The 22,361-nt window shown below is 51.1% G+C and overlaps 1 protein-coding gene across 2 annotated transcripts in view; it reads right to left on the minus strand.

The window, feature by feature from the left end:
• LOC145349921 (neuropilin-2-like) overlaps window positions 1-22,129 on the minus strand; it is a 127,588-nt gene extending 105,459 nt beyond the window's left edge. For both annotated transcript variants that reach the window (XM_080198591.1, XM_080198592.1), the window contains exon 1: window positions 21,291-22,129. In XM_080198591.1, coding sequence (XP_080054717.1) covers window positions 21,291-21,369 — 79 coding nt within the window. In that variant the 5' untranslated portion in view covers window positions 21,370-22,129. The remainder of the gene's footprint in view (window positions 1-21,290) is intronic.
• Between the last annotated feature and the right edge of the window lie 232 nt (window positions 22,130-22,361).

Here is a 22,361-nt window from a genome sequence, read left to right on the forward strand (position 1 = left end):
CAGAGAGTGGCCCACCTCGGTGTTGTTGCCCTGGATACCTCCATCGAGAGCTGGGGGGGGGGGATGTGAGGGGACGGCCAGTTATGGAACGCAGGCGGGCATTCCGCTCTGCCAGCCCAATCAGAGGGCAGCCTTGGCTAGAGCCACTGAGCCAATGGGAGAGGTGGCCACTGCTCAGGGAAGCAAGAGGGCGCCGCCATTTTGAACCCCCACCACCACCACCCCCCCCCACCCCCCCCAATCCCTGATAGAGGGGGGTCACGAAGATGGTTTCTTCTGGGCACCATGACTAAGCGAGGGGTTGTGGGGAATGGAGGAGAGGGGAATTAGAGGGTTTCCTCTGGCTCCAATGGCTTTTCATAGATCATAGAATCCTACAATGCAGAAAGAGGCCCTTCGGCCCATCGAGTCTGCACCGAACACAATCCCACCCAGGCCCTAGCCCCATATCCCTACCTCCATATCCCTACATATTATATCCTCTAACCAACTCATCCCTGGACACCAAGGGGTAATTTCTTAGCATGGCCAATCAACCTAACCCACACATCTTTGGATTTTTCCACAAGGAGGCCATCTCCGCACAGGTGGTCAGGGCAAGGGCACCTCCAAGTGCCAGCTCAATGCCAGCCCCTCAGGAAAATGGCCCTTCACTGGGTCTTTGGTTGTCTACATTAGTCGCCTCCAGTAGCCGAGCCACTGTCGTTCCCACTGCTGGTGGGGCTGGCTCAGGGGGCCAACTCAACATGGCTCCCCAGAATTACACTGCACCCCCCATCCCCCATCTCTCTGTCTCCCTTGCCAACCCATTCCTCCACACCTCTCTCTCTCTCTCCCCCCCGCCCTCAGTCCCCCATTTCTCTCTCTCCCCCACCAGCCCATTCCTGCCCCTCCATTGTGTACAGAAGTGAGATAGAGTTTGGTTGTTGAGCCACTAGTTGCCTTTTGCTGTCGTCAGCTCTTCCCACTGAAAGCACTCAGTGTGTTGGGGCAGAAACTAATCCGATTTCCCCACCCCCAAAAACACCCCACACACTGCAGTTACCAACTCTGATTGGCCCTGTTCCTGGAGATTTAACACGTGATGGGTGGCACGGTGACACAGTGGTTAGCACTGCTGCCCCACAGCGCCGGGGGCCTGGGTTCGATTCCTGGCCTTGGCTCACTGTCTGTGTGAACTTTGCACATTCTCCCCGTGTCTGCGTGGGTTTCCTCCCACACTCCAAAAGACGTGCAGATTAGGGGGATTGGCCGTGCCAAGTTGCCCCTCAGTGTTCAAAAGATGTGCAGGTTAGGGGGAGGTGGGGCTGTAATCCAACCTGTGCAGAGCAAGATCCCCGCTAAAAGCAACAGTACAACAGTCAGACAAAACTGCTTCTTTTCTCTCTTGAGGAATGTCGATTGGGGGACGAATGTTGGCCAGGACACCGGGGAGATTTGTCTTTTTTGGAATGGCACCATGGGATCTCTTCTATACACCTTTCGAGAGGGCGTTCGAGTTCTTCAGCTGGAAAAGTGGCAACTGAGGGTGGCGATGGCCTCGTGGTATTATCGCTAGGTTATTAATCCCAAAACTCAGCTAATGTTTTGCGGTCCCAGGTTCGAATCCAGCCACAGCAAATGGTGGAATTTGAATTCACTAAAATAAACATGGAAGATACCATGTTCAAATCCTGCAAATGGTGGAATTTTGGATTCACTAAAATAAACATGGAAGATACCATGTTCAAATCCTGCAAATGGTGGAATTTTGGATTCAATAAAAAATATCTGGAATTAAGAATCTACTGATGACCATGAAACCATTGTTGGAAAAACTCATCTGGCTAGGGAAGGAAGTCTGCTGTCCTTATCCGGTCTGGCCTACATCAACATGATTGACTCTCAACTGCCCTCTGAAATGGCCTGGCAAGCCGCTCAGTTTCAAAGGCAACTAGGGAATAAATGCTCGCCCGGCCAGCAACGCCCATGTCCCATGAATGGATAAAAAAAAACTCCAGCACTCCCTCAGCACTGGGCCTGTGCCAGTTGAACGCACGCCCTCAGATCCCCCAGAGTAGGACGTGCCAATGCGCAACTTTCTGCCGCGTGTGTAGGAGCGAGGATTGATTTAGCTTCTGAGCTGCTAAGTGAATGGGCACCGCGCCCAATGTGGGTGCACTGGCTGTTGGCACTGCGTGTGAGAAATGGAAATGATTCCTCCCTTATCTCAGCGCGGCGCAAAAAAAAACCCCCCTTGAGAAGCAAGTCAGAAAGGTCGATTGAACAGCCTATTGTTTACCTAATCTCCACAATCGAGGTGACAACGTTTTATTTATGATGCCGATAAACTCTGCGTATCTTCGCTGAATGCAAACCAGCTTATCTCTGCATCGGCTTCATGGATAAGGGAGCCGCGATGACAGGAAGCATTTGTGTGCTAAACAATGTCCTTTAAACATAGAATAGGCCTCCTGTCCTCACTGATGGAGAGATTAGCTCGATGCAGTCAGCGCCAGAGTGGACGGGGCTCAGTCAGACGCCATACGGTGCAGAGAGGCCTTGCTCCCTCCCGACCGCTACACCATTCCTCGGCTCCGGAATACAAGGCCTATAAGGGCTGTAAACTAAAGTTTATTTATTAGTCACGAGGCTTACATTAACACTGCAATGAAGTTACTGTGAAACCCCCCTAGCCGCCACACTCCGGTGCCTGTTCGGGTCACGCTGAGGGAAAATTTAGCACGGACAATGCACCCTAACCAGCACGTCTTTCAGGATGTGGGGGGAAACCGGAGCACCCGGAGGAAACCCACGCAGACACGGGGAGAGTGTGCGGACTCCGCACAGACAGTGAGCCAAGCTGGGAATCGAATCCAGATCCCTGGCACCATGAGGCACCAATGCTAACCACTGCGCCACCTTGCCACCCCCACTGTGTTGAGTGGTTACTCAACAGCAGTGCCATTTGTATAGCACCCCCCCCCCCGAACACTGACACCCACCCCCCCCACCCCGCCTTACACAGAACCCTTCTCAAACAAAAAAAAACCAACGGTATCAAGCCCTGCTTCATGATTGGCTGGATTAGAATTCACCCCCTCCTCCTTCTTTGTCTTATGATTGGTTGAATTGAAGCTCCAACTCTGATTGGTTACATCAGCGACCCCCCTGGCCCCTTCCTGGGTAAACTGGAATAGCATTCAGATCCTCCTCACTACCCCATCATTCATAGAATCATAGCATCCCTACAGTGCAGGAGACCATTTGGCCCATCGCATCTGCACTCACAACAATCCCACCCAGGTCTTATCGCCGTGACCCCGTCCATTTACCCTAGCTAGTCCCCCTGACACTAAGGGCCAATTTAGCATAGCCAATCCACCTAACCCGTACATCTTCGGACTGTGGGAGAAAACTGGAGCACCCGGGGAAAACCCACGCAGACACGGGGAGACCGTGCAGACTCCACACAGGCAGTGACCCAGGCTGGGAATTGAACCCAGGTCCCTGGCACTGAGAGGCAGCAGAGCTAACCACTGTGCCACCATGCCATCATTAGGTAGATTAACAGCCCCACCCCCACCTCATGAGTGGGTGGCCCAGAGCCCCCTCCTCCGAAATATTACCCCCCCATTCCCATACTTCCATTCATTCTCTGATCCTCTTTGATTGGATCCATTCAAACCCTTACTCCCCCCTTTATTCCTCGGTTGGTTGAATTAGGGGTCATTTCCCTGCCCCCTTCCCCCCCCAAAACACATACAACCTCCCCGTCTCCCCTACACCATCTCTGTCCCTGTTACCTCAGCTAGACTGAACCCGGGTTTCCTTTACCCCCTGACTCTCTCGCCCGCACTTCCCTCCCAATAGTGAAAAGGTTCCCAGTTCCTGGAAGTGATACCCAATAGACTGGGTGGACAAGGCGCAGATGATGTCCTCCCACCCTCCCAGCCACAGGGAGGAACGGGCAACCTCTGACAGCAGAGATGCTCCAGCTCAGACAACAACTTCACGCTCCGTTCTGGCATCGTGAAAGATGCTCTAGAAATGCAAAACCTTTGGGTGGCATGGTGGTTAGTGCCACTGCCTCACAGCGCCAGGGATCCGGGTTCGATTCCCGGCGTGGGTCACGGTCTGTGCGGAGCTTGCACATTTCCTCCGTGTCTGCGTGGGTTTCCTCCGGGTGCTCCGGTTTCCTCCCACAGTCCAAAAGACCCGCTGGTCAGATGCTAAATTCTCCCTCAGTGTACCCGAACTGGCGCCCGGAGTGTGGCAACTAGAGGATTTTCACAGTAACTTCACAGAACTTCATCGAGTCTGTGGCCACCCAGGCTCTATCCCCATAACCTCATGTATTTACCCCAGCTAGTCCTCCCGACACTGAAGGGCAATTTAGCTTGGCCAATCCCCCTAACCTCGCACTTCATTGCAGGGTTAATGTAAGTCTTACTTGTGACACTAATAAATAAATTTGAAACTTCTGCCTTTTTGATTCCTAGTTAGGCTGCTCGCATTCTCACATTTAAAACGCAGAGCCGAGAGGGTGAGTGAGAGAAAGGGAGAGGCTCTTGCTCAGAAATGCATGTGCGGATAAACAGTAAAGAAATTTAGCACCACATTAAGCATGATTTATGATGCTTCATATATGCATGTTTCAAATGAAGTAGTGGGGTTTAATTTGAGATTTATCAAAATGCATGTCACAGATAGTAATTGTGAAGATGTTGCTGAGGCAGCATATTGGTGTCATGTGGCTTGTCCCGTCTCCACATCTGGGAGGGCCGCCTGTTTAAAAACCCTTTCCTCTGAGGAGGGGGCTGGGCCTGCGACGTTGTATGTCAGGTACCAGAGCTAACTCATAACTCAGGAACACCAGCAGACGGAAGCCTGGGACTATCACGGTGGCACAGTGGTTAACATCGCTGCTGGACGTCCTGGGAGGATATCGTCACACCATCACCCCTCCCATTACTTCAAAGATCAGTACAGCACAGGAACAGGCCCTTCGGCCCTCCAAGCCTGCGCCGATCACGTTGCCCTGTCTAGGCCAACCATTTATATCCCTCTGTTCCCCATGTGTCTACCCAGATAAGTCTTAAATGTCGTTGCCTCAACCGTCTCGCCTGGCAGCTGGGTGGTGGGGGCAGAGGGTGGTGAGGGCATTCCAGGCCCCCACCACCCTCTGTGTAAAAATCTTCACATCTCCGCTGATTGGGGGCAGAGGGCGGCACAGTGATCAGCACTGCTGCCTCACAGCGCCAGAGACCCCGGTTTGACTCCCAGCTCAGGTCACCGTCTGTGCGAAATTCGCACGTTCTCCCCGTGTCTGCGTGGGTTTCATCCGGGTGCTCCGGGTTTCCTCCCACAGTCCGGAAGATGTGCCGGTTAGGGTGCGCTGGCCGGGCTAAATTCTCCCTCGGTGTACCCGAACAGGTGCCGGAACGTGGCGACTAGGGGATTTTCACAATAACTTCATTGTAGTGTTAATGTGAGCCTACTTGTGACGCCAATCGTTACATAAAAATATCGCATCCCAGTTACCCCTGCCCCACCCACCCAGGAAGGAAGGAAGGAAGAACCCCAGGGCTCCGAGTTGCCAATCCCTCCGGAATAGGCCTGTAATCTCCAGAAACTGGCATTTCAATCCCCAGGACAACACTGGAGGAAAAAGAAATAACCAGGCCATTAAAAAAGACTTCAATTTTTTTTTAAAGTTTTTGTTTTAACCAGATATCATTTTTTAAAATGGGAGGCTGACAATCCAACTGGAGAATGAGTCCTTTTGCTTTCCAACTGGCATCATCGCGACTCTTTGGGTGGGATTTTCCGGCCCCACTCGCCCCCCCCCCCCCCCCCCCCCCAAAACCGGAAAATCCCACCCGAGGTTGACAGGGCTCTGCACGGTTCGTGTCCAAACCCACTAGGATTCCCGTGGCGGGCGGGATGGGAAAATTCGGCCTACTGTGTTTAAAAAAAAACCAATCCTCAAAGGCTCTCCGGATAAAAGCAAGTTACTGCAGATGCTGGAATCTGAAACCAGAAGAGGTAATGCTGGAAGATCTCAGCAGGTCTGGCAGCATGTGTAAGGGGAGAAAAGAGCTGACGTTTCGAGTCTGGATGACCCTTTGACAAAGGGTCTTTTCTCTCCTTACCGATGCGGCCAGACCTGCTGAGACTTTCCAGCGTTTTCTCTTTTGGCCTCAAGGTTCTCCTCCGCTCAGTTCTTTTGCCAATGACCAAAAAAAGCCATGCCCTCTGATAACCAGCCCTTCTGTCAGTGTGTGGTGGCGTGGTCCCTTTAAGTGGTCACGTGAGCAGGCTCGAACCAATGAAGCGCGAGCATGCAAGCCTGGGCCAACGGGGAGCGGAGGCATGCATTCCTGGGGCTGGAAGGCCTCGGTTGGAGACACGATGGGTGAATCGGGAATAGGGCTGTCCAACCCTTGGTTCTAGAAAGTTCTTCTCAATCAATAGATCCTTTAGTTGTTATTTGCCACATCACCTCGAGCTAAGGCACAGGGGACACACTTCTCCCTGCAACCAATGCGCTTTCAAGATGCCTTATCGTTTTGAACGCACTTATTCAATCCCCACTCCGGGTTCTAAAGAGAACCATCATCCCAAGATGTGCGGTTTAGATGGATTGGCCGTGCTAAATTGCCCCTTAGTGTCAGGGGGGCTAGCTAGGGTAGAAATGCATGGACTTGTGGGGATAGAGGCTGGGTAGGATTGTGGTCGGTGGAGACTCGATGGGCCGAATGGCCTCCTTCTGCACTGTAGGGATTCTATGGTTCTGTGATCTTGCCTTCAGAGGTCTCCCCACATCACTGAGATTCAAGAACGGAGGATCTGATCAGCACAACCACAAGCGCTCCTGCCAGTGTGGAGGTTAAGTTGTTTTTAAAATGAATCCTGCAGACAGACGCTGCCACACATGTTATTCACTCCCCAGGAATTCATGGTTAAAAATGTTCGCACAACTTTTCCTTTGGCTCAGCTGGCCCCCGTCGCTCGTAACTGCGATGGAAGATTTGACAAAAATACCTAAATGATTTCAGATGCTTCCGACTTGCTCTGATTTTCTCACAAGCTTGGATTGGGAGGCGCCGTGACAACAAGACGGGGGGGGTAGTGGGGGGGGCCGCTGACTGTAGGCCATGGGCACGGCTCAAAGGAAGCAAGTGTTCATTCAGCAGCAAGGACGTGCATTTGTCTAGCACCAATCAACCAATCCCATGAGCCGAGCCCATGGCCTACCTCGTGTTGTTGCCACGGCAGCTCCCTGCCCAAGCTTGTGAGAAACTCAGAGCAAGTCGGAACCATCTGAAACCTTTTAGGTATTTTTGTCAAATCTTCCTTCGGCCCTCCAAGCCTGTGTTGACCACGATGCCTGCCTAAACTAAAACCTTTCCACTTACAGAGTCCATATCCTTCCAATCCCATCCTACACGTGTATTCATCTACATGCCCCTTAAATTCCACTATCGTATCCGCTCCTACCACCTCCCCGGTTACCAGACATTCACCACCCTCTGTGTAAAAACCTTGCCTCCCGTATCTCCTCGAAACTTTTCCCCACGCACCTTAAACCTATGTCCTCTCGTACTTGACTTTTCCACCCTAGGAAAGAGCTTCTGATTATCCACTCTGCCCATTGCCACTCAGAATCTTGTAAACCTCTATCAGGTCACTCTTCAACCTCCATTGTTCCACGCCCCCACCCGCCCCCTCTGACCCCCCAACCCTCCAACCCCCAAGCCCCAAACCCCCACTGTTCCAGTGAAAACGAACCAAGTTTTCCCAATCTCTCCTCATAGCCGTGTTGGGGGTGTGCTGGAGGGGGGGGGTTCGGGCTGTGTTGGGGGGATGGTGTCGGGGGTGGGGGGGGTGCTGGGGGAGGGGGAGTGGGGGAGGGGTCAGGGCTGTGTTGGGGGATGGTGTGGGGGGGGGGGCCTGTCCTGGTCCCCCCCCCCTCATGCCGACACTATATTTAAGAAAGTCCACCAATGCCTCTACTTTCTCAGAAGACTAAGGAAATTTGGTATGTCAGCTACGACCAACTCTCACCAACTCTTACAGATGCACCATAGAAATCATTCTCTCTGGCTGTATCACAGCTTGGTATGGCTGTGGCGACTAGGGGAATTTCACAGTAACTTCATTGCCGTGTTAAAGTAAGCCTTGCGTGTGACTAATAAATAAACTTTAACTTTAGGATCCCACGTACTCAGGACATATTCTGTTCCACCTTCTTCCTTTAGGAAAAAAATACAGAAGTCTGAGATCTCGTACCAGCCGGCTCCAGAACAGCTTCTCCCCTGCTGCTGTCAGACTTTTGAATGGGCTTATCTCGCACTAAGTTGATCTTTTTCTACACCCCAGTTATGACTGTAACACTCCATTCTGCACTCTCTCCTTTCCTTCTCTATGAACGGTATGCTTTGTCTGTATAGCGCGCAAGACACAATACTTCTCGCTGTATGCTAATACACGTGACAATAATAAATCAAATCAAAAAATACCAGTGAAAGATTGAACTAATGATAAAACGTGGAGGGGCTCTTGTGGGATTTCCACAGCAACCCCCCCCCCGCCCACTTTACCACCACCCTCCCCATCACTCAACGTCGTGCCACCTCTTAGTCACTCAAAGTTAGTGAGGAACTTTGGAATTAGGAGCAGGAGCAGGCAGTTCAGCCCTTCGAGCCTGCTCCGCCATTCAACCAGATCATGGCTGATCTCTCCCTGGTCTCAAATCCTCCTCCCCACCCGTTGCCCGTATCCCTTTAACCCGTTTTATATCAGAAATACATCTATATTCAGCCGTGAGAGATTCAGCCAGCTCTGATCCTGGGTCTGTGCCGTACCATCAGGGGAGCCCGGAGGGAACTGAAATGGGGGCGGAGGGAAGGGGGGCTCTCCAATTTGGCAATTGATAAGTAAGTGTTTCGAGGCACTTTTCCCCAACCCAGATCTCGACTGACATCTCACAGGCTGCAGACAGACGGCAGCAGCTGCTGGAATGAAGAGTGTGTTTTTCTCTTTGGGAAGATTGAAGTATTTGGCTGCTTGCCAGTAGAGGCTGCTCTCACTCTGTAAGCTCACACTGCCTTCCATTCAGCAAGCTCTCTGCTGCCTGCCCCACCATTCCCTCTCTCTCTTACACTCTTTCACTCTCAGACTCTCACACTCTCCTTTCTCTCTCTCACTCTCTCCTTTTTTTCTTTCTCTCTTCCTCTCACTCTCAGACTCTTTCACTCTCAGATTCTCACACTCTCCTTCTCTTTCTTCCTCTTTCTTACTCTCAGAGTCTCACATTCTCCTTTCTCTCCATTTCTCTCCCTCTCAGAGGCCTCCAATCTCCTTTCTCTCTCTCTCTATCTCTCTCTTTCTCTCTCAGACTGTCACACTCTCTATCTCTCGCTCTCTCTCAGACTCTCACTCTCTCCTTTCTATTTGTCTCCTTCTCAGAACCCTCCAATCTCCTTTCTCTCTCTCTTTCTCTCTATCTCTCTCTCTCTCAGACTCTCACACTCTCCTTTCTCTCTCTCTATCTCTCGCTCTCTCTCTCTCAGACTCTCAGACTCTCACACTCTCCTTTCTCTCTCTCTATCTCTCGCTCTCTCTCAGACTCTCACACTCTCTCTCTATTTCTCTCCCTCTCAGAAGCCTCCAATCTCCTATCTTTCTCTCTCTCTCTCATTTCCTCTATCTCTCTCTCTCTCAGACTCTCACACTCTCCTTTCTCTCCCTCTCTCTCTCTATCATGTGCCCAGACGATGGGATAAAATATAATTCAGAGTGAAGTATAAACAATAGGAAAAATATAAACTGGATATACCGAAAGGGTTTTTGATGTTATGGGAAAGAGTGGCACTGACTGGCTCATCCTTTCAAAGAGCTGGTACCTGCCCAAAGGACTGAATGGTCTCTTACTGAGTTGTGCGAGGACCCTGTGATTGTATGGAAACTCCTAGACTTACTGAGAAAACGTCACCATGGAAGATTGGGGCCTGTGAGATGGATCTGGCCTGAGAGAGGCTTCTATCTTAAATCATACAGTGGAGAAGAAGGCCATTCGGCCCATCAAGTCTGCACCGACCACAATCCCATCCAGGCCCTATTCCCATAATCCAATGCATTTACCCTAGCTAGTCCCCCTGACACTAAGGGGCAATTTAGCATGGCCAATCCACCTAACCCGCACATCTTTGGAATGTGGGAGGAAATCGGAGCACCTGGGGAAAACCCATGCAGACACGAGGAGAACATGCAAATTCCACACAGACACTGTCCTAAGTGGGAAGTGAACCCAGGCCCCTGGTGCTGTGAGGCAGCAGTGCTAACCACTGTGCCGCCGTACTGCCCAACAGACCTTCAGCAGCCTGGTTAAGGTGGGAGTGGGGATTGGCACTGCAAGATCCCACAAACAACAGTGCAATTGTGACCATATAGTCTGTTTCTGATTTGGGTTGAAGGGGGAATATGGGTCAGGACATGGTGGGGACAGGGGAGGGTGGGGGCGGTGGGGGGGACAGGGTTGGAGGTAGTTGCGGGGGGGTGGTGGTCAAGGGTGAGGGGGTGGGGTTGTCAGGGGCTGAGAAAGGTGAGTAATGAGGAGGATGGGAGAGGGGAGTCAGGGGGGTTTGGGGTTTAGTCAGGGATGTCCAATGGGGTGGGGAAAAGTGGCATAGTTTACAAGGAGTTAGAACTGGTTTTAATCCTAATTTTTCACGAGTGACTAACTTTTCATGAGCACCGCGCCAAATCTCCAGCAGGACCGGATAATCCCAGCAGTGGGCACAGTCGGAGAATCCCAGCCATGGGAAAGGTGCCACTGTGCCATTAGATAGATCAATAGATTGGTCGGCGAGCAGGCAGGTAGGTGGGTAGGTAGGTAGGGTGGGTCGATTGGTAGGTAGGTAGGTAGGCAGGCAGGTAGGTAGGTAGGCAGGCATGTAGGTAGGTAGGATAGTAGGTAAGCAGGCAGTCTGGCAGGTGGGTAGGCAGATAGGTAGGTGATTCTTGATTAACAAGGGGGTGAAAGGTTACAGAGGGGTCAACAGGATTGTGGGGGAAGATCAGCCATGACCTTATTGGTTGGTGGAACAGGTTCGAGATGCCAAGTGGCCGGCTCCAGCTCCTGTTCATGCATACGTCTGTATTCAGCCCATTATAAGGAAGATGGCTGGTCGTTTTTTGAACTGGAGAAGTCTCTGAGAGTGAGGAGTGAGGGGAGATGATCGGACTCCATTTGGTGTCAGATACCTGGAGTAACTGACGGTTGAAAAGAAGCTTTATTTCATACACGGCAAGGGAATCCCTCCCCTTCTGGTGGCTCAGTCTGATTCGGGTCCAAGGACACAAAACCCCTTCATTCAGCAGGACAACTTCCCTTCTCCCCCAGCAGGTGACCTGGTCTCCATGGTGCTAAGTATCAAACCAAACATAATGAACTAACTTCCTCACCATATTTGGCACTGTACCTGACCAGGAATAACACTGGCCTGGCACACCATTTCTCTGCCAAATAATCCATCGGGCAGGCCCTGTTCCCATGGAAACATTGTTTGGACTCAAACGAGAATAACTTTTCTCATTTGTTGCAAATGATTGCCAGTTACTTAAAGTAAAGCTTATTTATTAGTCACAAGTAGGCTGACATTAACACTGCAATTAAGTTATTGTGAAAATCCCCCAGTCACCACACTCCGGCGCCTGTTTGGGTGCACTGAGGGAGAATTTAGCATGGCCAATCCACCCAACCAGCACATCTTTCCCTCCCCGCCAGTCTGTCACTGGTACAAGTTGTCACTGCCTTGTTGGCACTGCCAGGTTAGCATAGTGCAGTATCTACCCATGTCAAAGGCCATTGCCAGGACACTGCATGGCCATGTCCTTCTCCCCTGGGACTATATTTACCTTTTTGACCCTGGGGAGTTCCCTCCCCCCCACCCCCCCACCCCCACCCCCCACCCCCACAAAGGATCAAGTCCTGGTGAATTTGTTGTAAATGCCACTGCTGGATTGTGGGAGGAAACTGGAGCACCCGGAGGAAACCCACGCAGACATGGGGAGGACTTGCAGACTCCACACAGACAGTGACCCAAGCCGGGAATTGAACCCGGGTCCCTGGCACTGTGAGGCAGCAGCGCTAACCACCGTGCCACCGAGCCGCTCAGTTATTTCCAATTACCGATCTTTTAAATGAGGGTCTGTTCTACCATCAGAGTACAGGAACAGCAGGAAGCCCCGTCAGACTGTTCCGCTGTTCAGTTACTTCATGGCTGACCTGCATTTACCCTTTATCCACCTTAGTTCCATATCCCTTAGTGCCCTCAGCCCAAATAAAACCTATCAATCTCATTGAATCCTCACAGTGCAGAAGAGAATCGGAATTGCCCGGAAGACAGTAGGACTAGGGGGCACAGCCTCAAGATAAAGGGGGGGGCGGTTTAGAACGGAGTTGAGGAGGAACTTCTTCACTCAAAGGGTGGTGAATCTCTGGAATTCTCTGCCCGTTGAAGTGGTGGAGGCTGCCTCGCTAAATATTTTTAAGACGCGGGTTGATGGGTTTTTGATAAGAGAGGGGATTAAGGGTTATGGGGAGAGGGCGGGAAAGTGGAACTGAGCAGCGACAGATCAGCCATGATCTTATTGAATGGCGGGGCAGGCTCGAAGGGCTAGATGGCCTACTCCTACTCCTATTTCTTATGTTCTTATGTTCTTAATTGGACCTAGAAACCAGACCAAAAAATTGCAGGGTTGACTCTTAGCTGCTCTCTGAAATCATCATAGAATCATAGGAACCCCACAGTGCAGAAGGCCATTCAGCCCATTGAGTCTCCACCAACAAGAATCCCACCCTGGCCCTATCCCCGTAACCCCACCTATTTACCCCGTTATTCCCTCTACCTTATACATCCCGGGACACTAAGGGGCAAATTAGCACGGCCAATGCACCAAACCAGCACATCTTTGGACCGTGGGAGGGAACTAGAGCACCTGGAGGAAACCCACGCAGCCACGGGGAGAGTGTGCAGACTCCACACAGACAGTGACCCAAGCCGGGAATTGAACCCGGGTCCCTGGCGCTGTGAGGCAGCAGTGCTAACCACTGTGCCACCGAGCCACTCGGGAAATAGCCTTGCAAGCCACTCGGTACAAGGGCAATTAGGTATGGGCAACAAATTCTGGCCTTGCCAACTGCACGATTGTCCTGTGAAAGAAGATTAAAATCCCCTTTCACAAGCCCAGGAGAGCGGTCACTGTTTTAACATGGGAAAGACAGCAGCCAAATTGTGCACAGCAAGATCCCACTAATGGCGATCAGATAAATGAGTGCGTATCCTGATTAAATGATGTTGGTTGAGGGACAGGATGCCAGAGAAAGGTCCCTTGCTCCTTCTCAACGTAGTGCCATAAGGGATCCGTTGCCCCCATCAGACAGTGCCCACAGTTCAGCATTTCCTCCGAAATGCAGTACCTCTGACCGTGCCGTACTCCCTTGGCACTGCGTGGGCCTGTGTCAATTTCAAGTCCTGGGGGTACGTCTGTGAAGCCACAGCCTTTCCAACCCACTGGCCAGTGAATTGGTGGGGGAATTGGGGGGGTTGTTGTCTATGGGGGATGGAGGGTGGAGGTGGGGGGGGCGCGTGTGGGAGGATGGGGGTGTCTGTGGAGGTGGGGGAATGGTGGCGTGTGTGGGGGACAATGGGGGAATGGGGAGGCGTCTGTGGGAGATGGGGGGGGGCATGTGTGTCAGGGGGATGGGGTTCAGGGCAGGGGAAACAAGGGATGCAAGGCTGGGAAGGTGCTGGGATGTAGTTTCAGTAAGGATTTCCATGGCCACAGCAGGATTCCCAAAACTACAAACAGGTTGGCTAAAGTTTTAAACAAGCAAATGACTTACTGATCGCAATCTCTCCAGCGGTTACACTGACCTCGCAGACTATCAAGTGACCATCAGACAGAGGCTGATCACATCAGCTGTTTGTGCCTTTGTGTGTGTCTGTGTGTGTGTGTCTGTCTATGTGTGTACCTCTGTGTGTGCGTCTATGTGCATGTGACTATGTGTGTACCTCTGTGTGTGCGTCTATGTGCATGTGACTATGTGTGTACCTCTGTGTGTGCGTCTATGTGCATGTGACAATGTGTGTACCTCTGTGTGTGCGTCTATGTGCATGTGACTATGTGTGTACCTCTGTGTGTGCGTCTATGTGCATGTGACTATGTGTGTACCTCTGTGTGTGCGTCTATGTGCATGTGACTATGTGTGTACCTCTGTGTGTGCGTCTATGTGCATGTGACTATGTGTGTACCTCTGTGTGTGCGTCTATGTGCATGTGACTATGTGTGTACCTCTGTGTGTCTATGTGCAAACCTCTGTCTGTGTGTCTTTGTGTGTGTGTCTATGCGCGTGCCTTTGTGTGTGTGCATGTGTCCGTGTGTGCGGCAGAGCCTGGATGTGGAGAGGGAGAAGCGATTGGAATCAGACAGTTTATACCACCCTGATTACAGTTCATTTGCTCAGGATCTGTTATTAACCAGCTTTCTGAGTCATATGGATTTAAAAGCAGAGCCATCAATGCCTTCTCATACCGTATTTACACATATATAGGCCTCATCTGTTTGTGCTGGGGTGCAGCCCATATTCAAGTTATTATTCAAATTCCTTGTAAGTAAAGTTAATTATGGGGATTCATCCAAATGCAAGGCTACACGTGGATTCAATGTAACTGATTACATGTTGCCTTGGAACGTGTGCTGGGTCTAATTTTTTAAAAGTATTTATTCCTAAAATAGACAGCTCAGACAATGCATTTTTCCAGCTTCTCGTGTCTCATTTAACCCTCAAGCCGCACCTATTAAAAAACAGAGCGTCCACACACACACACACGACTCTCCACTTGTCTAGATGGGTGCTGCTCCAACACCATTCCAGAAACTCAACACCATCCAGGACAAAGCAGCCCTGGCTGATCAGACAACTATCCATTACCTTCACCAATCACTCCCTCCACAATGTGACCACATAGCATACCTGCGCCAAGAGGCTTTACAGCAACTCTCCAAAGCTCACAGAGACCCTGCCAATGAGAAGCACAGAGGCAGAGGGTGTTTGAGAATCCCTCTCACCTCCAGTCTACTCTCCAAGACTCCCAATAGCCCCACCTGGACGCACACCCTTATTTGTGAGCCCAACATCTTGGCACTCCCAATCAAACAGCACTCCGCGGGTACCAGTAACACGTGGATACATATTTTTAGTTTAACGTTAAGTTTAAAAGTTTAACATATTAACCCAAAACTAACATCATTGGAACGGGCTATTCAAGCTTATTTATTCGTGTCACAAGTAGGCTTACATTAACACTGCAATGAAGTTACTGTGAAAATCTCCTAGTCGCCACACTCCGGCGCTTGAGGGAGAATTTAGCATGGCCAATGCACCTATCCAGCATGTCTTTCATAGAATCCCTACGTACAGAAGGAGGCCGTTCAGCCCATTGACAACAATTCCACCCTATTCCCGTAACCTCACATTGTTACCCTGCTAATCCCCCCGAAACTGGGGTCAACTTGGCGTGGCCAACCTACCTAACCCACACACCTTTGGAGCGTGGGAGGAAACCAGAGCACCAGGAGAAAACCCATGCAGACATGGGGAGAAGGCGCAGACTCCGCTCAGACCCACACTGGGAATCGAACCTGGGTCCCTGGCATTGTGAGGCAGCAGCGCTATCCACTGTGCCACCATGCCCACCACAATCACATTGCTTTCAGTGTAAGCTTGTGTGCTGGCTGATGCATTTCCTCCAGTACAACAGTGAGCACACTTTAAAAGTGCTTATTTGGTGGTGGAGCACTTTAGGATGCTCAGAGTGTTCTGAAAGTTGCTGAGTGGTGGCAATTCTGCCTTTCTATATTTTTACCAGGGCAGCAACAATGGCCTTTAATCTGGGTATACAGCCTGTGCTGGAACAGAACCGGGAGAACTTGGTGCTGACACTGGCATGGCAACGGTCTCATTTGGATGGACAAGAGGCAGAGTTTTGACAGCAGCGCGCCAAGCCAACAGCACAAACTCGCTCGCTTGGGTTGAGTTCCCAGCTAATGACTGATCCCCGCACCAAACTACCCTCCAAGCAGCCTCAAAACATTTCCTTCAGAAACCAAACACAGCCCAAAAAAGGCAGGGGAGCCTTTCATCGTTCACGCGCAGACAGAAAAGGAAAATGGACCTTCCCTCACTGCTGGTTTTAAAACACAGCTTGGTTACAGGAGGAAACAAAAATAGCGCCAATCTTCCATCAGCAGCCTAGAGGTGGGCAAGTGGTGAGGGATATCTGCACTGCGCTGAGAGTAATGGTAATGAGTTACACGCTGTGCTGAGGATCAGAAGCAACAACCTATCTGGGTACTCAGGCTTTTATTGAGTTTGAACCCTGCTCTGAAGGCTTGGAGTGGAACATTACTGTCCCGTTGTGGCCTGGGGCATAAAGTGCAGCATGTCAATCAAAACCCCATTATAGAATCTACAGTGCAGAAGGAGGCCATTCGGCCCATCAAGCCTGCACCAACAACTATCCAACCCAGACCCTATCCCTATAACTCCATATATTTACCCTCCGAATCCTCCTGACACAAAGGATCAATTTAGCCTGGCCAATCCACCTAATCAGCACATCTCTGGAGTGTGGGAACAAACCGGAGCACCCGGAGGAAACCCATGCAGACACAGGGAGAATGTGCAGACTCCACACAGACAGTGACCCAAGGCCGGAATTGAACCTGGGTCGCTGGTGCTGTGAGGCAGCAGAGCTAACCACTGTGCCACCATACCATTCACTTTGGTGGGACTGGGAAATCCTGCTGGTGGGATAAGCCAAAATATTTAATTCTTGGGAATAATGTCTAGACTCGCACTTCAGTGCTGTTTTGAGGGAGTTTTGCACTGCCCAACATTCCATCTTTTGGGTGGGTTATTAAGTGAGGATCCTTGTCAATGATCCCACGACACTATTCAAAGGAGAGCAGGGGAGTTCCCCTGGGGTCCTGGCCAAAATGTATCCCTCAGTCAACACAGTGGTTTGTACTGCTGCCCCCCTCCATCCCAGCAAAGGACACAGTAGGTTGGAAAAGAGTGCAATCAATAAGTAATGATTCTGCACTGGCCAAGCTTGAGTCTGAAGGCATTGTAGAGGCGGTCAATGATTCAGGAACAGCAGACTATGTGTGATGAAACTTGGGTTCCACACAGTGACAATGCAGGATGGAGTAAGATTGCTTGGATCAGGCTAAGTCAGAATACAGGAGAAATGAGAGAGAAATTCAGAGGAGCTAAAGAAGGTGAAACTTCAGTCTAATGCTTAAACTGAGTATAAAAGTTAGCAAATTATATTACAGGTATGTAAAACGTTGGTTAGGCCACATTTTGAACACTGTGTCCAATTCTGGTTGCCACACTACTAGGACGGGGAGGCTTTGGAGAGAGTGAAGAAAAGGTTGACCAGGATGTTACCTGGTATGGAGGGTATCAGCTATGATGAGAGATTGAATAAACTGAGATTGTTCTCCCTGGAAAGACGGAATGCCCCTTAATGTCCAAAGATGTGTAGGTTAGGTGGACTAGCCATGCTAAATTGTCCCTTAGTGTCCAAAGACGTGTATGTTGGGGGAATTAGCCATGTTAAATGCATTGGGTTACGGGGATAGGGTGGAGGGAAGTGGCTTGGGGGATGCTCTTTCGGAGAATTAGTGCAGACCCGATGGGGTGAATAGCCTCTTTCCCTACAATCAATAGGGGTTGTATGTTTGCTCAGAATGGTGTCTGTATTTCTCCACCTATGTCAGGAGAGATATCTGGCCTATGCCTAAATGTTTTTTTAATATAAAGGGGCTGGTTCACCCTGATTCATCATATCCCCACCGCAGACAGAGTGCACACATTGCACCGTCACTGAGTAACTGAGCCATACCGACCAGAAGGTGTCAGGGTAGATCACTGGTGTGTGATGATCTCCACTACTGTGAGAGATGCCACCCCTGTGGCAGAGACAGGGAAATCCACTGGGGTTTCGGTTTCCAGGGACAGCCTTTGGTTGTCGGGGTAGTGAGAATCAGTGAGGTTCCTCTCAATTATTTTAACTTTCACTCTTCCCATATCCTGCACTGTAACCATCTCCGCCATAAACTGCAGCCATATCCCCCTGTATCCAGCTCTATATACAATCAGTACATTTAATAAAGCCCACATTCCTTAACCAACAGTGAAATATTGAGCCTCAATCCCGATATTGTTATCATCAGTTTTACAGCCATTTATTTACAAGCTGTTGTTTTCTGTGTAAAAGCTGATTTTAAATTCTCACAGGATTTGAACTCCTGGGGCAGTTCAGAGCTCGGCGTCCTGTTAAAAACTCCAGAGGGTGATGTTAGAACCTCAGTGACTTGGATTTAAAAAGGTTGGTCAGCTCTTAGGGATAACTACAGGGGAGTTTGCAAAGGCAGAGGGAAAGAGAGGGAAGGGGAGAGAGTGAGGAGGAGGGAAGGGGAGGGAGAGAGGAGGAGGGAAGGGGGGAGAGTGAGGGAAGGGGAGAGAGTGAGGAGGAGGGAAGGGGAGAGAGTGAGGAGGAGGGAAGGGGAGAGAGTGAGGAGGGGGAAGGGGAGAGAGTGAGGAGGGGGGAAGGGGAGAGAGTGAGGAGGGGGGAAGGGGAGAGAGTGAGGAGGGGGGAAGGGGAGAGAGTGAGGGGGGAAGGGGAGAGAGTGAGGAGGAGGGAAGGGGAGAGAGTGAGGAGGAGGGAAGGGAAGAGAGTGAGGAGGGGGGAAGGGGAGAGAGTGAGGAGGAGGGAAGGGGAGAGAGTGAGGAGGGGGGAAGGGGAGAGAGTGAGGAGGGGGGAAGGGGAGAGAGTGAGGAGGAGGGAAGGGGAGAGAGTGAGGAGGGGGGAAGGGGAGAGAGTGAGGAGGGGGGAAGGGGAGAGAGTGAGGAGGGGGGAAGGGGAGAGAGTGAGGAGGAGGGAAGGGGAGAGAGTGAGGAGGAGGGAAGGGGAGAGAGTGAGGAGGGGGAAGGGGAGAGAATGAGGAGGGGGGAAGGGGAGAGAGTGAGGAGGGGGGAAGGGGAGAGAGTGAGGAGGAGGGAAGGGGAGAGAGTGAGGAGGGGGAAGGGGAGAGAGTGAGGAGGGGGGAAGGGGAGAGAGTGAGGAGGAGGGAAGGGGAGAGAGTGAGGATGAGCGGGAGAGAGGCAGCCTGTTGAACACTGGCTGTTCTGGGCAGAGGAAGGATTTCCCTCCCAGTAGGAATTGTGTGGCTTTAGAATGAGCACTGGAATCTTTTCCCAGTCCGGGAGCTGGGAATGTTCAGGGAAATTGTAAAGAGGAAATTACACAGCAGCTTCAGCCGGGTCCCAGATTCCTCTGGACAGGCTGGAGGCACTGAAACCCGGGATAAAACCCCGGGATAACCCTGTCCGGGGTAGACACTCTCCCGGGATAAAACCTGCCCAGCCGCTGAATACACAGACTGGGAACTCCATCATCAGGATTGAGGGAGAGAAAGAGGGAAAAAGAGAGGGAGAAACAGAGAGAGAGAGAAACAAGGCAGAAAGAGGGAGAAGGGGAGAGGGAGAAGGAGAGAGGGTCTTGAAGTGTCCGGGGGTCTGCTGTTTGCTGGTGGGGAGCGGAAGGAAGGGACGGAGGGGGTATCTATCCCGCTAACAGGGGGATTGGGCAGGCATTGCAGCCAGATTAAAACACCAATCCCTGAACAGCCCAGGGAACCAATATCTGTGGAAGCGCTTAGAGAAACCGGATTCCTGTGTGAAATCCAACCCCATACAGTGCTCTCCGTACAGGGGAGCTGGCTAACCCGTGAGAACCTCTCACACTGCGAGAGGGAGACGGATACCCAGAATGGGGAAAAGATAGAGGGGCAGATAGAAAAAGAAACAGACACACACAACAGAAAGACAGGAGAGAGCCAGAGAAACAGACACACAGCAGAGAGAGAGAGAGACAGAGAGAGACACACATACACAGCAGAGAGAGACACACAGCAGAAGGACAGAAAGAGAGAGACAGGACAGACAGACAGAGAAAGAGAGACACACCGCAGAGAGACAGGAGAGAGACAGAGAGACACACACAGCAGAGAGAGACACACACACAGCAGAGAGAGACACACACACAGCAGAGAGAGACACACACACACAGCAGAGAGAGACACACAGCCGAAGGACAGAAAGAGAGACAGGACAGACAGACAGAGAAAGAGAGACGCACAGCAGAGAGACAGGAGAGAGACAGAGATAAACACACACGCAGCAGAGGGACAAGAGGGAGACAGAGAGACACACACAGCAGAGAGAGATAGAGTCACACACACAGCAGAGGGACAGAGAGATACACACAGCATAGAGAGATAGAGTCACACACACAGCAGAGGGACAGAGAGATACACACAGCATAGAGACAGAACGAGAGACACAGCAGAGGCACATACAGCGGAGACAGATACACAGCATAGAGAGAGTGAGAGACAGACAGCTGAGAGACAGAGGGAGAGACACAGAGACACATACAGTATAGAGAGAGAGACACACACACAGCGGAAAGAGACACACACAGCATAGAGAAACACACACACCGCAAAGAGACGGGGACAGTTGCAGGGACACAGAGGGAGACTAGAAGTCCCTCTCCTATTTTTTGCCACCCATGTAATCCCCAACATTAGATGCTGCTGAGTGGAATTTGGAGGGACATGTTACCCGGTGGCCCTGACTCTCAATCCCCCTCTTTACCTGTGGTGAGAACCCCACAGTCTACCGGACCGGGGCGGGGGGTGAGACAGTTACACCGACTAAGGGGGATTGCCCCTGTTTCCTGGATAGCCTCCCCCCCCCCCCACCACCATCGCCACCCCCTCATCCCCAACCTTTCCTATTCTTGTTTTGTTTTGGTGCAAAAAAGAAACGTTTTTATTTAATCCAGATGTGTCCTTAAAACAGCCGCCAAAATTCCACATCTGTAGGCCGGGAGGTGGGATAAGAAAACGCTTTAGAACAGAAACAGACACATTTACAATGCGGCAACCTCCATCCAGCAAGTCCAGCTAGAAACACCTGATAGAATGCGGGAAGCTACAATTCTCTTGTCAAGACGGAGACAGAGAAGGAGCAGGATTAGATATAAACTCCTTCCCCATCCCACACACACCTCCCCCTCCCCCCCACACGGGAGGAACAAGGAACGGGGGGGGGGGGGATCTTTAAACATCGCGGGGAAATTTGAGAGGGAAAAATGTCCTACCGTTCTGTCCAAAGCCAAGTTTCATTAAGCAACAGCCAGTGATCCACAAGAGAGCGGCTGACCCCATGCTGGTGAACATCTATCCCTCCTCCGGCACAGCCTTGTCCCCTGTCTGTTTTGCCCCCTTTCCCTACCCCCGGAGGGGCAGTTTGAGTGTCTGAGATTTTTTTTTTGTACAATCCACTTCTGGTCTTCTCCCCGTTATATCCTGGATTTGTCTTCTAGTCCCACGTTGCTGAGATTGTGATTCTGTCTCCTCTCTCTGGGCACACACACAATTCCCTTCTCCCGACGTTTCACCGTTGATTTTTTTTCCCCCCCCCGGAGGGGCAGTTTGTTCTCCCTGTCTCCAAAAGTAACAAATTACAGAACGAGAAGAAAAGTGTCCTCTTCTCTTTAAGCTGGTGTCACTTCCTCTGTCGGTAGCCGGTCCCCCTCTCTCTCTCTCTCTCTCTCCCCCTGTTACATCCTCAGAGATGGTCTTAACACCAGATAAAACGCGGTCCACACAAGAGGCAAAGGGAAGTGGGAAGGGGGGAAAAGAAGACTCCCAGTCCCAGGCACAGTCACACACACAGAGGGAGAGGGAGCCTTTCCCAGTTGGGGAACTGGCTGAAGCCAACTGTGAGGCAAACTGACCCTTGGGCGATCAGAAAGCGCTCCTCCAAACTTCGCCCCCGTCGCAAAAGAGGCACAAGTTGAAAGAGAAAGTTCTTCCACGCGAAAAGTGCGGCTCCCACTCCCTTACTTTTGGATGTTTTTTTAAGGGTTGTGCCGCCTCTGATGTCCTGTTCCTGTGTGTGTGTGTGTGTGAGTGAGAGAGAGTGTGTGTGTTCTCTCTCTCTCTTGCTCTCTCTCTCTCCTGCTCTCTCTTGGACTGCTCCACACGTACTGAGGATTGAGAAAGCATTAAGGAAACGGGGACTATCGCATTACACACACACACATACACACGCCCCCCTCCAGAACCGCGATTAAAGGCAGTCTGGCATCACCCTGAACACACTCTAGATCTCTCTCACACACACACACAATCATCACTGCTTAACCATATTCGAGATAGACCTGGCC

This window comes from Carcharhinus amblyrhynchos, chromosome 11 (genome assembly GCF_965287045.1).
Source record: "Carcharhinus amblyrhynchos chromosome 11, sCarAmb.v2.hapA, whole genome shotgun sequence".
NCBI classification, from domain to species: domain Eukaryota; kingdom Metazoa; phylum Chordata; class Chondrichthyes; order Carcharhiniformes; family Carcharhinidae; genus Carcharhinus; species Carcharhinus amblyrhynchos.